Source organism: Oratosquilla oratoria, chromosome 30 (genome assembly GCF_046742065.1).
Source record: "Oratosquilla oratoria isolate Oo_2021 chromosome 30, ASM4674206v1, whole genome shotgun sequence".
In the NCBI taxonomy this organism is placed as follows: Eukaryota; Metazoa; Arthropoda; class Malacostraca; order Stomatopoda; family Squillidae; genus Oratosquilla; species Oratosquilla oratoria.
In genome coordinates, this window is record NC_134806.1 from 45613342 (window position 1) to 45626321 (window position 12980).

A 12980-nucleotide genomic window follows, 5' to 3' on the forward strand; every position below is an offset into this window, starting at 1 on the left:
AGGGACTAGGCATCCTTCTCCCTGTAGCCCCAAGGGGCAATTACCTAAAATGAAAAGAATGCAAAAGCAATTACAAGAAAGTGATGTTGCTGTTTTTGCCCAAAAGAGCCATTACACACTTGGCAAGACACAATAAACGCATCAAGCAATTCTTAAGCCAAGAATGCAATTATGGTACTCCCCGTTCAACTGAGAGATTCCTTGAAGATTCATCAAAACAAAACGACAATGTCGATGTTATCAGCATCTATTATAAGATGTTTTACAATGAACACAGCAAAGAGGAGGAAAAGGCTTATCGCCTAATAGTTAATGACGGAGTTACCCGAACCCACAATTTTAAAATAAACTTTATCTGCTTTTACAGATCAAATAAAACCGCGTCGCTCATTATGAGGAACAACGCAGCTAACCCCAGAGAACAAAGTGAAAGCAATGCAGTGTATAAACATACACGTCAGACAGGGAATCGTGCATAACTTCAAAATACTTCCATTAGATTCACCAGATTTGAGACAATACTTCCATCATTTACAGAGCAAATAATCACCGCAGACTACAAATAGCAGAAGCCACTTTTAAATGCACAGCAGAATCAATTATTACTCCCCCACCCAAAAAAACAAAAAAAAAAAAAAACGGACAAGAACCCAACCGTAACAAACTGGTTCACCTCAGTTACGGACATTAGATCACAAACCACACTCGGTGAGGTCACTCCACACATGAACACATAAACTCAGGTCATTAAAATGATTACTATTCCCACCCAGGTGAAGAAGAGGTAAGAGACATTGAAATCTGCAGATTCTGGTGACCAGATGCATATTGGAGACTTCTGTTCCACATTGAACAACGAGGAAAAAATATAATAAAATAAAGAAGTTTATTTTTCCAAGTGGTCTACTTTGCATAAGTGAACACACGTACCTGTGTTCTTATTAGCATTCTGATTAATGTACGGGAGCCATTTATAAACCATGACGTCTTTTGAAATACAGTTTAAAAAATCTTAGTTTTTCCATGTGAGAGTTGATACAAATATTTATTCTTGCATGTGAATTGTTACATAAGGATAACAATGTGTCCCTTAGACCATATGAATGGAAATTAAATGCATTTGTGTGCAAATGGGCATGTGTGTGTATATTACAGGTCATTACATGTTATAGAAGAATTCGGTTAACTTTTATTGACCCTATGATAGTTTATCAAAACATGCATTCATACCCTATTGTCTATCAGCCATTTTGTTTAACTTATAGATCCAATTTCACAACCGATCGCAACTGATGATAATAATGTCACTTTCCATAGTTCGATCAACTTGACTCAGCGGTCTGTACAAACCTCGCTTATATAATAACTTTATACTGTACTGCAGCTCAAAAATCATGCAAATTGCATGTTGAAATATAATGAATAACATACTATCTTTTAATTTTATTTGCTTGTAAAGTTATTATTTTGAAACAAATTATAACAACCTATTTCTATAAAACGGGGTTTAGTTTCACCCCGAGTTGAGTATGACGTTCGATACGCGAGAAAATTTCTTACAAATTACTGAAATTAAGACAGAATTTTTTTATATTTCATGTTTAAATATATAAAGAGTGTATAAATATATTATTCTAATTCATTATATAGAAATAATAGTCCAAAGCGAAAGGGTAAAATAAATTCATTCGTCAAAGTATGTTTCGAAATTCACCAAAACACTAGTGAACACAACAGTTGGTAGCTTACAAAGAGGGACGGCGAAATGGGAGAGTAGCACCTTATTCTGAGACGTTTATGCAAAGTTTAGCATCCAGCGTTGGCGTGGTAACCTCCGGAGTGGGTGTGGTAACATCAGGCGTACGTGCGGGTATAGCAGGACTCATGAATCTAGCTGCGCAAGGTGTAGACCCCTCCTCAGGTGGAGGGGTATTCTCCGTCAATTTCAACCAAGACTTTTCGTGAGTATTGTTGTAGTTCATATTCGTGTGACAGTATTATAATGTTTTTGCAACGCGGTATTACTACAACGTTCTAAATTTTAAATTGGAGAAGTTTGATTGGTATTTGTTACCATAACGAAGAATATGAAAGGATTTATCTTATTTGTTTTTTTGAAAGATGACAGATGTGGACTTCACTTAAGATTTCTTTCCTAAGGACTTTACTGATATTGTGTGCAAAAGTCTATCCATTGAAGAAGTAATTAGTAACAGTAAAAGTTTATGCGAATATGTATAGATATGTAGAGGGCACAAATATGCTAGATAATTCTAATTATCAAATATCTTCTTTTCATTTAAAGTAGGAATATAGTTGTGAAAATAAATACTAGAATTGTGCAAGCATGGATATTTAACATGAAACTAATGTTATCCAATAGCTCCTAACCTAATATAACTTTATTTAAACATTTAATAGAAAAAATAGATTAGTGCAAAAAAGAAATATCTTAACTTGCCTAGAAACTTGAGAAGCACTAAAAAAGTAAAAGGTATTATACTATTGAGCATACACAGTTACACTCACTTTGGTACACTTTGATGACTTCTGTCAGTGATCGACGCAGCTAGACTGGGGTCCCACTGTGACCAGGCAACTCCCTCACATCAATGGTCCAATCGATTAGTCAGTTGGCGTTGGGGCTGGTGTATCCTGGTGTTGGTGGCTGGTCTGGTATTTTGGCCAACCATATATCCAGATGTTTTTTGAAGGTGTCTGTAGACACCCCTGTTATGTTTCTCAGTGTGGACGGGATGCAGTTAAACAATCTTGGCCCACTGAACGAGAAGCTGTTGTGTATTCTGGACTTGATGCTCAGTGTTGATCCAGGAGTAGTCCTCACATAGCACAACCTCCCTCTTCTTAGGTGGACTGTTTCTTGAATACAGGTGTTGGGCACCCTCTTTTCTAACACCTTCCAGGTGTAAATGATAATATAGCATTCCCTGCAACAGCTGCAACTCCTTCAGCCTCTCCCAGTAATTCAGTTCCTGGAGCCCATGTATTTTGCTAGTGAAAGTCCTTTGGGGCCCTTCAATCTCAATAATTTCTGATATTTTCTGGGGAGACCAAAGTTGGCAGCAGTATTCTAGGTGTGGTAGAACTAATGATTTCCACAGGGTTAGCATACACCTTGGACTTCTTGTCTGGAAGGTACGTAGGATCCACCCTGATAGATGCCTTGCTTTTAATGTTGATCCTACCTGTCTACAGGATTTGCTGGCCCTCTCCCTGTATTAAACTGTGAAATTAATTAGCAACAAATTATTTTATAATTAGACAAGGTAACTTGAATTATTGATGACTAAGTTGTTGGCAATTTATTTTTTTAGCATGAAAGGTATGGGAGCAAATTATATTACTTGTACTTGTGTATATACTGCATACTGGACACAGGTGCATTAGACCTCTATGTCCACATTTTCAGTATCAACTTGAAAGTCAGACCCACCATATTCCAGGGGTGCCTTTATTTTTCATGGATTCCTCTGCGTGTTTTGGGATCATAACATACATGAGTGGTTATATGGATAATTACTTTTTCATACGTGAGTTGTCTTCTTGAATTTGACTATCCCTGTCTGGCTACTTGAATTGCTGATTGTTGAATGTTTTTTCTGGCACAGAGGTAATGTGCAATATGGGATATATTAATACCCTTTCTCATCCCTACTTGCTGCATATGCTATATACGATTACAGAGTCATATCTACTACATTGGATACTACTATTGTAGTTATCATTATTAGCAGTACTTAACCACTGTATTATTTTAGTTGTGCACACCTATGCGATATAGCATTAGAAAATAAAATATTTTGTTAATTATAATCTATGAACGTAATATGCAATTTTCTTGGCGGACATAAGAAACCTTGCTACAAGCATATCTAACAAATGAAGCCACAAAGATACAGTCCAGGCACCATGTTCTCTCTCCAGTCCAGTCACTGTCAGTTAGATGATGGCTTTCACATTATGGACTGGGTGTTCTCCAACTCCAGGTGATATTAATAAGCACTGTTACAAAGACAATAGGGCTTCCTTGGACTTTTTGAGAGAACATGGGGTTCCGTCGTTGTCTATTAATTGCCCGAGGTACAATAATAATCATGTCCTCAGCATCTGAAGACGAGGACCTGGATGATCTTTAGAATTTGAGGTACTTAATTATTGAATATAGGTTACAGTGTTTCGGAAGAAAGTCAAGCATAAATACACATGGGAGAGGGTGGTGGAGGGAAGGGTGGTAGATAGAGCGCTAATGGATTATGTAGTGGTAAATAGGATTATGAAAGGAAGAGTTAAGGATGTACATGTGCTAAGGGGAGAGGGTGGGGGAATATCAGATCATTTTTTGGTGGAAGGTAAGTTGAAAGTGGAGGATAGATGGAGGAAGAGGAAAGGGACAAAAGTAGGGAGGTTCCTAGAGTGAACTCTTTGAAGGAGAAGGAGTACGGAAAGAAGCTGAAGGAGGAGTGGGAGGGAGTAAAGGGTAGAGTAGAGCTGGGTGTGGAGGAGGAATGGGGATGGTTCAAGGAGGGAGTCATAAAGTGTGCAAGGATGGTGTGTGGAACAAGAAGGACAGGGGGAAATAGAAGAAAGGGTAGTGAATGGTGGGATGAGGAAACAAAGAAGGTTGTAGAAGAGAAGAAGCGAGCTTTCACAGATTGGTTACAAAATGGGACGAGGGAGTCATATGAGAGGTACAAAGAAAAGAAAAGAGAAGTAAAGCAAAAGGTAAAGGTTGCAAAGAGGAGAGCAGATGTGAAATGGGGTAAGAGTTTGACAGAAAATTTTGAAAGTAATAAAAAGATGTTCTGGAAAGAAATTAAGAGAGGAAGAGGAGGCGAATCAAGTAGAGAAGAAAAGGTAAAAGGTGCAGATGGAGAGATGATAATGGAAGAGAAGGCAGTAAGGGGAAGATGGGCAGAATATTTTAGGGAGTTGCTAAATGTGAAGGAGGATAGGGAAGAAAAGATTGCTGCAGTGGGAAGTGCGAAGTAAATGAGAGTGATGAATGAGGAGAATGGAGGAGAAATAAGGAAGGATGAGGTGAAGGCAGTTGTTAAGATGATGAAAGCAGGTAAGGCACCTGGTCTGGATGGATGCCATGCGGAATGTCTGAAAAAGGGAGGTACAGTGATGGTGGACTGGTTGGTGAGGTTATTTAATGTTTGCTGGAGAGAGGGTAGAGTGCCGGAGGACTGGAGGAGTGCCTGTATAGTTCCTCTTTACAAGGGAAAAGGGGACAAGTGTGAATGTAGTAGTTTTAGAGGGATTAGCTTGTTGAGTGTAGTTGGGAAGGCTTATGGGAGGATCTTGATTGAGAGGAACAGAAGGAGTAATTGGTGAGGAACAGTGTGGATTTAGGACAGGTAGAGGTTGTGTAGATCAGATCTTTGTGGTAAGACAGATATGTGAGAAAGCTATAGGAAAGGGGAAGGATGTTTTTTGGGCTTTTATGGATCTGGAAAAGGCTTATGATAGGGTAGACAGAAAGGCACTGTGGGAGGTTATGCAGATATACGGGATAGGAGGAAAGCTTCTGGGAGCTGTCAAGAGTTTTTATGAGAATAGTAGAGCTTGTGTCAGGATTGGAAATGGAGAGAGTGAGTGGTTCGAGGTAAAGGTGGGACTTCGTCAAGGATGCGTTATATCGCCCTGGCTGTTCAACTTGTACATGGATGGGGTGGTGCGAGAGCTAAATGCAAGGGATTGGAGATGGTTAAAGAAAATGGAGAAAAGTGGGAGGTGAGCCAGCTGTTGTTTGCGGACGACACTGCGCTTGTGGCAGGATCGGAGGAGGGATTGAGGAAGTTGGTGGCAGAGTTTGGGAGAGTATGTGATAGAAGAAAGCTAAAGATAAATGTGGGTAAAAGTAAGGTGATGAGATGTACAAGGGGTGAAAGTGGCAGTAGACTGGAAGTGAGCATTAAGGGAGAGCGACTGGAGGAAGTAGATAGTTTTAGATACTTGGGTGCAAATGTGGCAGGGAAAGGTGGAGTGAAAGTGGAGGTAGAATGTAGATTGAGAGAAGCGAGTAAATGCCTTGGTGGATTAAAGAGTGTAATGAGGAATAGACATTTGGGAATGGATGCTAAGAGGAGACTGTATGAAGGAGTGATTGTGCCAACAGCACTGTATGGGGCAGAAACATGGAACATAAGAGAAGAAGAGAGAAGGAGTTTGAATGTGTTTGAGATGAGGTGTCTGAGAAGTATGATGGGGGTTACTAGGCTAGATAGAGTGAGAAGTGAGGAGGAGAACAGGGGTGGAAAAGGAGCTGGGAGATAGGGTTGATGAAAGAATATTAGGATGGTTTGGACACATGGAAAGAATGAGTGAAGAAAGACTAGTAAAAGAGGTGTGGAAGGCAGATGTGGAGGGAGTGAACATGAGGGGACGTCCTAGGATGAGGTGGATGAATGGGGTGAAGCGGGCTTTGAGGAAGATGGGAATGTCTGTTGAGGAAGGACGGGAGAGGACAGAAGACAGGGGTGAATGGAGAATGGTTGTATATGGATGATGTGATTGCATGAGGTGGAATGGGTGGGTGGATGGGGGGTGAGGTAGTATGTGTGAGCAAAATTTGACGCAGCCCAAAGGGATTTCTCCCCGTGCTCTCATTTTATGCAATGGGGGGATGGAGAGGGGGTGTCGCCGATTTAATGAAGCGGCCTTGCTGTGGATGTGCTGTGTCTTGCGACACTGCTTCTGACCCAGGGCAGTGGACAAGGTGCAGGGATGACCCGTCATTCAGGAGGTGCTAAGATAAGAGGGAGGGTGGAGGGGTGTGGAGTGTATTCAGGGATGGAATGGGTGGGAATGATTTTATGCCTTTTTCTTTTTGGCTACCCCCCTTGTAAGGGGGAAAAAGCCTTGGTATATGTATGTATGTATGTAGGTTAGGTTAGAATAGATGAATTTATCATCCTTTCATTTCTTTGACCTCTATCTATCAAAACAAATGTGGGGTATCATTCAATCACCGCAAATTTTTTTAATAAATCTGTTTTAGCAACTTTTTTGTTATAAATTTCTGCCAAGGAAATTACATATTACATTGATGTATTATAATTTACAAAATTAATTAATTTTCTATTGCTATATTGTGTAGGCGTGCAGTTCTAAAAATTTACCCTTAACCACTTTGGTTTGGTGACGCCTAATAGGTGTCATGAGGTGCGAGTAGGTACACACAGGCATCTTGATTATATAATTTTTTTTGTAGTTGTACATGAGTTACCCCTGATTCTGTGAACTAGTTTGATCACATTTTCTGTTTATTATTACATACATATACCAAGGCCTTTTCCCCCTTTCAAGGGAGGTAGCCAAAAAGAAAAAGGTATAAAATCATTCCCACTCATTCCATCCCTAAATACACTCCACTCCCCTCCACCCATTCCATCCCTAAATACACTCCACTCCGCTCCACCCTCCCTCTTATCTTAGCACCTCCTGGATGATGGGTCATCCCTGCACCTTGTCCACTGCCCTGGGTCAGAAATAGTGTCACAAGTCACAGCACATCCCCAGCAAGGCCGCTTCATTAAATCGTCGTCCCCCCCTCTCCATCCCCCCATGCATAAAAGGAGAAGACGGGGAGAAATCCCTTCAGGCTGCGTCAAATTTTGCTCACACATACTACCTCACCCCTCATCCCCCCACCCATTCCACCTCATGCATTACATCATCATCCATATACAACCATTCTCCATTTACCCGTCTTCTGTCCTCTTCAGTCCTTCCTCAACAGAAATTCCCCTCTTCCCCAAAGCCCCCTTCACCCCATCCATCCATCTCCTCCGAGGACGTCCCCTCATGTTCACTCCCTCCACATTTGCCTTCCATACCTCTTTTACTAGTCTTTCTTCACTCATTCTTTCCATGTGTCCAAACCATCCTAATACTCTTTCATCCACCCTATCTCCCAACTCCCAGTGACTTTGTCTTATAATGAGAGTAGTGTGATGCATCATTCATACAGCAGCTAATGATTTGCACAAATTTGACTTGTACTGAAGTGGCTACTTGGGGGTCATTAGTGTCAGTAGGTAGGAAGGTGAGTGAGGAGGCTTTTTGAATTACATATGAAGAGGTTTGGGTACTAGAAGATGTTTCTTACACTCTCACATGTATGATTAGAGGTATGCAAGGGGTGGTGAATGGAAGTGGAATGGGTGGGAATGCAATTGGTAGGAGTGGTTATAAGAATTTTGACTAGGCTACCTCCCTGGCAAGGGGAAAAAATCTTGGTATATACTATAGATAGGCAAAATTAGTTATGCTTTGTCCTCACCCCTATATTTTACTTGATTTTTCATTTTCCTCTCCACTATTGTGCAGTGTTAAATATAGGATTGCACAACCCAGCAACAAGGTATATCTTGGACAAAGCCATATTAAAGAAAACAGAATGCTAAAAGGACTTGGAAGTGTTGGTGAGTCTGAGCCTTAATTGAATCTAGGAAATGGTGCATTGTTACAAGGGATAAAACTAGCATGGCAGTAAGATTTATTACTAGGATGGTTTCAAACAAAAGTGGTGATGTAATCATTAATTTCTCTTTAGTGATAGTTGGACCCATCCTTGACTGTGTTAGTCTTGATCTCCATCCTAAAGGATGGATATTAATTCACTAAAATCAGTAGCTATAGAGGAGAATAACCAAAATGATATAAAGCCTTAGAGAATCTCCATATGGAGACAGGCTCGGGTGCCATTACTTACACTGGAAAGACGAGGAATGTGGAATGATCTAATATTAGTCAAATGGGATAAGGACAATAACAATGATGATGCATTCAGGGTCATCTGCTTTCTACCTAGAATGTTGGTGGGAGGGAGGGGTCATTTGCAATTCCAATTTCTTTCTATGTATATATATACCAAGGGCTTCTTCCTCTTATAAAGCTGGTAGCGAAGTCAAAGGCACACAACCACTCCCACTCGTTCCACTCTTGTCTTTGCTCCTCACCTCTTAAATCTGTTCTGTACCACTTCTTTCAGTATACATTTTCTTTTTTGCCTCTTGTCACAGTTTCCCATGCTGCTTGTAAAAGGAGGTTAGAGGGTTAAAGTGGGACGGAGTGTTGAGACTAGGCATTCTGCTCTCAGTAAAGTTATTCTGCGAGAATTTATTTGATTTGTACATTTTTTGTGAGGGAGAAACAATGGAATACATTAGCTACAGATTTCTGCTCATCACAAAAAAAATAAGTGCTCGCTGGTTGAGTGGGTTAGAGCATTGTTACTTGCAGTGGAGCTCAAGGTGACGGCAGGTTGAACTGTACCACGAGTAAGTTGAACCAAGGGCATGGTTAGTTAAATTCCACACTGCAAGGTCCTATTTAAGGGGGGCTGTCTAACCATTGTAACCTAACCTAAACTGTTTAATCTGACCAACCTTACCCTAGTGGTGCTGTTGTCACATCTACTTCCCAGTCCAAAGACCCTAGCACGCCTCAAAATTACAGGTGGGAAGAGAAGGGATTATAACTCGGATGGCTCATGGTGGGGGGGGGGTAAGCTTGCAAAGCAATATAATCAGACAAAATTAATTATAAAGATATAGATCACAATTTCAATTAGTGCTTTAATATCTTCATGTGCAAACTTCATAAGTGTACTGCATGGCCTAGATGTGAACATCACATTATATACACTCACAATATGTTGTTGAATTGAATTTTTTTGTCGCTATTAAAGGTTTTATTGGGGGTGAACCTTCTCTTTTCTGCATGGAACATTCTTTCCATCTAAGGATGATTGACCTTTATTGTGGCAGATCACTGGAGACTGAAGCAGCTCGCATACCAGCACAACTTTCTTTAGAATTCCTGACATCGAGGTAACTGAGACTACATTCACTTTGGTGTGAAGGGTTCTAAAGAAACCTGTCTTGCAATGCAATTGGTTGCATTGGTGTGCAAGCTGCCTTAGATGTAGTTCCTATTTAAGTAAAGGAAGTGAGGTGTTGGTAATATCATTACCAAGGGCTGCATATACTATGTCACTAGATGCACAAGTCTCCATCACTGTGAAACTAAACTTATATGTACGAGAAAATGCCCTAAAGAAAGCCTATTCAATGGCACACAGCTGGTATATTGAGGTGGAGGAGAAAGAGCTGTGGCATCTATATAGTGGTAGATCATTCGCTAAATCTGTTGCCCATGGCGTGTCTTTCAGAAGACTTGTGGCCTCTAGGACATTAGGAACAGCCCCTGGACAGGACCATAAGTCGTATAGAAAAAATATTCCCACGGTTGCACCTGGATCAGTTTAAATTTGTGGCCTGGCCTATTCTGTATTGATACTGTCTTTATGTTGGATGGAGCATAGGCATGCTAATGTGGTTCTTGTCAGGTGTTGGAGGGTTTTCTCTGGAGCTTATGTCTGGGGGTGGTTGCTAGAGTAATGAATCTTTCTTCAGGGGCTTGTAAAGTTGTATACATCTGTGTTTTATGCAGGATGGGTGGTTAAGTTATTATAGATGTTCGAGTAGTGTGCTGCTGGAGTAGTTTTTTGTTGCACTCTGTTGGTGGTGCTTTCAAGATGTGTGGAGTTTAGGGTCCTTTTCTTATGATGTTCTCTTAGGGGCATTTTGGTTTCTGTATTTACATGTCCAGTAAGGGTGCTATTGGTCCATCCTGTTATTTTTATAGTTGTGACATACAGCATGTTACAATTAGAAAGAGTGAATGGTTTGAGGTAAAGGTGGGAATGTGTCGAGCATGTATCATGTCGCCATGGCTGTTCAGTGTGTACGTGGATGGGATGGTGCGGGAGGTAAATATGAGTGGAATGGGCAGAGGATTGAAGGTGAGCCAGTTGTTTGCTCAATACTGTGCTTGTGGCAGGGTTAGAGGGGGGGGTTGAGGGAGCTAGTGATGAAGTTTGGGAAGGTTGGTGGTAGGGGAAAGTTGAGGAGAGGATGGTAGAGAGTTAGAAGTAAACCTTAAAGGAGGGAGGCTGGAGGAAGTGGGTAGCTTTAGGTATTTGGGGTCGCGTGTGGCAGGAAAGGGAGGAGTGGTGGGGGAAAATTGAAGATTGAGAAAAGTAAGTAAATGCCTTGGGATTAAAGAGTATTAAGAAATAGGCATTTGGGAATGGATGCAAGGAGGAGGTTATATGAAGGAATGATTGTGCCAATAGCACTGTATGTGACAGACTTGTGCTTTAAGAGAGGCAGATAGGAGAATTTTGAATGGGTTTCGAGATAAAATGTCTGAGAAGTATGGTAGGGGTTACATGGTTGGATAGCGAGAAATGAGGAGGCAAGTAGAAGAGCTGGGGTGGAAAATGAGAATAGCTAATGCTGATAAGAGTATTGGGATGGTTTGGACATGTGGAAAGAATGAGTGGAGAAAGATTAGCAAATGGTGTGTATGGAGTGAATTTGAGGGGATGGCTAAGGATGACATGGATGGATGCGGTGAAAGTGGCATTGAGCAAGAGGGGAATGTCTGTTGAGCAAGCCAGTAAGTAGGCAGGAGATAGGGTTGAGTGTAGAATGGCTATGTATAGATGATACTGTGATGCAGGGAAGGGAGTGGTTACGAGTGAATGGTATTTTGACACATCATGAGGGGATGGATAGGTGGTTGCTGTGTATGTGAAGCAGCATTGCTGTGTATGTGCTGTCTTACTGCATTGCTTCTGACTCGGCAGTGGGCGGGATGACCAGTCATCCATGAGAAGCTAAGATGAGAGGGAGTAGAATGGTGGCTGGGAGTGGAATGGGTGGGAGTAGGTATGTGCCTTTGACTTGGCTACCTCCCTGGTAAGGAGAAAGAAGCCCTTGGTATATAGATAGTGAATTAGATTATCACTTGATACTTCTATTGCTTTTTATCCTTGAAAATAAGGTTGAGTTAGTGTGTACAGAAACCCCTCCTATATCCGTACCATCGTTCATTATTACGTGATGTATGTGTATTGTGTACCACTAGTATTCCTTCACAAATGAAAATTTTGCACAAGGGGAGGTGATTTGACTTCATGAATCCAAACACACCCTAAATCTGGACACCTTGTGACCTGAATGAAATTGGAAAGCCAAAATAAATGCCATACGAGTACATGTACTTGAAAAAGCTGCAACGATAGAAACATCGTACTAATAAAGGCTCCATCCTCATGTGGTGTTTATTTTGATACCCTGCAGTCTGTTTAATTTGAATATGGGAGTTATTACAGTTTCAAAATCAAACCACTGCCAAAGGGTTAATGGTGTCAAGTAGGATTTTGCTCTACTAATTCTATTGTTTACACAAGTAACAAGAAATAAGGTCTAAACATTTTTTTTTTTTCTCCTTACAGATCTATAGGAGTTGGAACAAAAGTTGGATATAAACTTTTTTCACTCAATTCACTTGATAAGATAGAACAAATATGCGACAATGGTAAGTGTGATGATAATTTAGTTATAAATAATTTTCCTCTAGATATTTACCAAATCAGTTGGATCAGTAATATGTATTGTAGGATCATAATTTTAACGACTTGACTGGTTACCCCTTGTATAAAGGGAAAGACATCTTTTGGTATATAGATGGTGTGGCAGTAATGTATAGGAATTTGATCTGTACAAACTTGAACTAATATTCTTGTTTTGTAGACATGGAACCTCTTCTCTAAATGTAAATTTTTATATATATAGTTTTTGAAGTATGTTGAAATAGCAATTATCTTCAACCCATATAATACAGTTTTGAACCAATGTTGTCATGTTTTGAAGATGGCCTTCCAAATTTTATATAAACAACAAATTATTCATTGTGAATAATTTATATAGTCTCAAACCAATATAAAGTCGTGAGATGAAAAAAAAACTGTCATGGCAGTGCTGTTGAGGTTTCTACACATGTTTTATTTATTTTTTCTTCCATAATGTGACTTATAGTCCCATAGTGTATTCCAGTGTTATCAAAGAAGCTTACATTTTTCATTAAATTTGTCATGATAA

The 12980-nt window shown here is 40.3% G+C and overlaps 1 protein-coding gene across 3 annotated transcripts in view; it reads left to right on the top strand.

Moving 5' to 3' along the window:
* The first annotated feature begins 1678 nt into the window (after positions 1 to 1678).
* The window catches only part of Atg18a (Autophagy-related 18a), a 57680-nt gene continuing 46378 nt past the window's right edge, over positions 1679 to 12980 (top strand). For 2 of the 3 annotated variants that reach the window (XM_076212931.1, XM_076212932.1), the window contains exons 1-2: positions 1679 to 1961; positions 12335 to 12417. In XM_076212931.1, coding sequence (XP_076069046.1) covers positions 1798 to 1961; positions 12335 to 12417 — 247 coding nt within the window. In that variant the 5' untranslated portion in view covers positions 1679 to 1797. The remainder of the gene's footprint in view (positions 1962 to 12334; positions 12418 to 12980) is intronic. The other variant, XM_076212933.1, reaches the window with a different exon arrangement.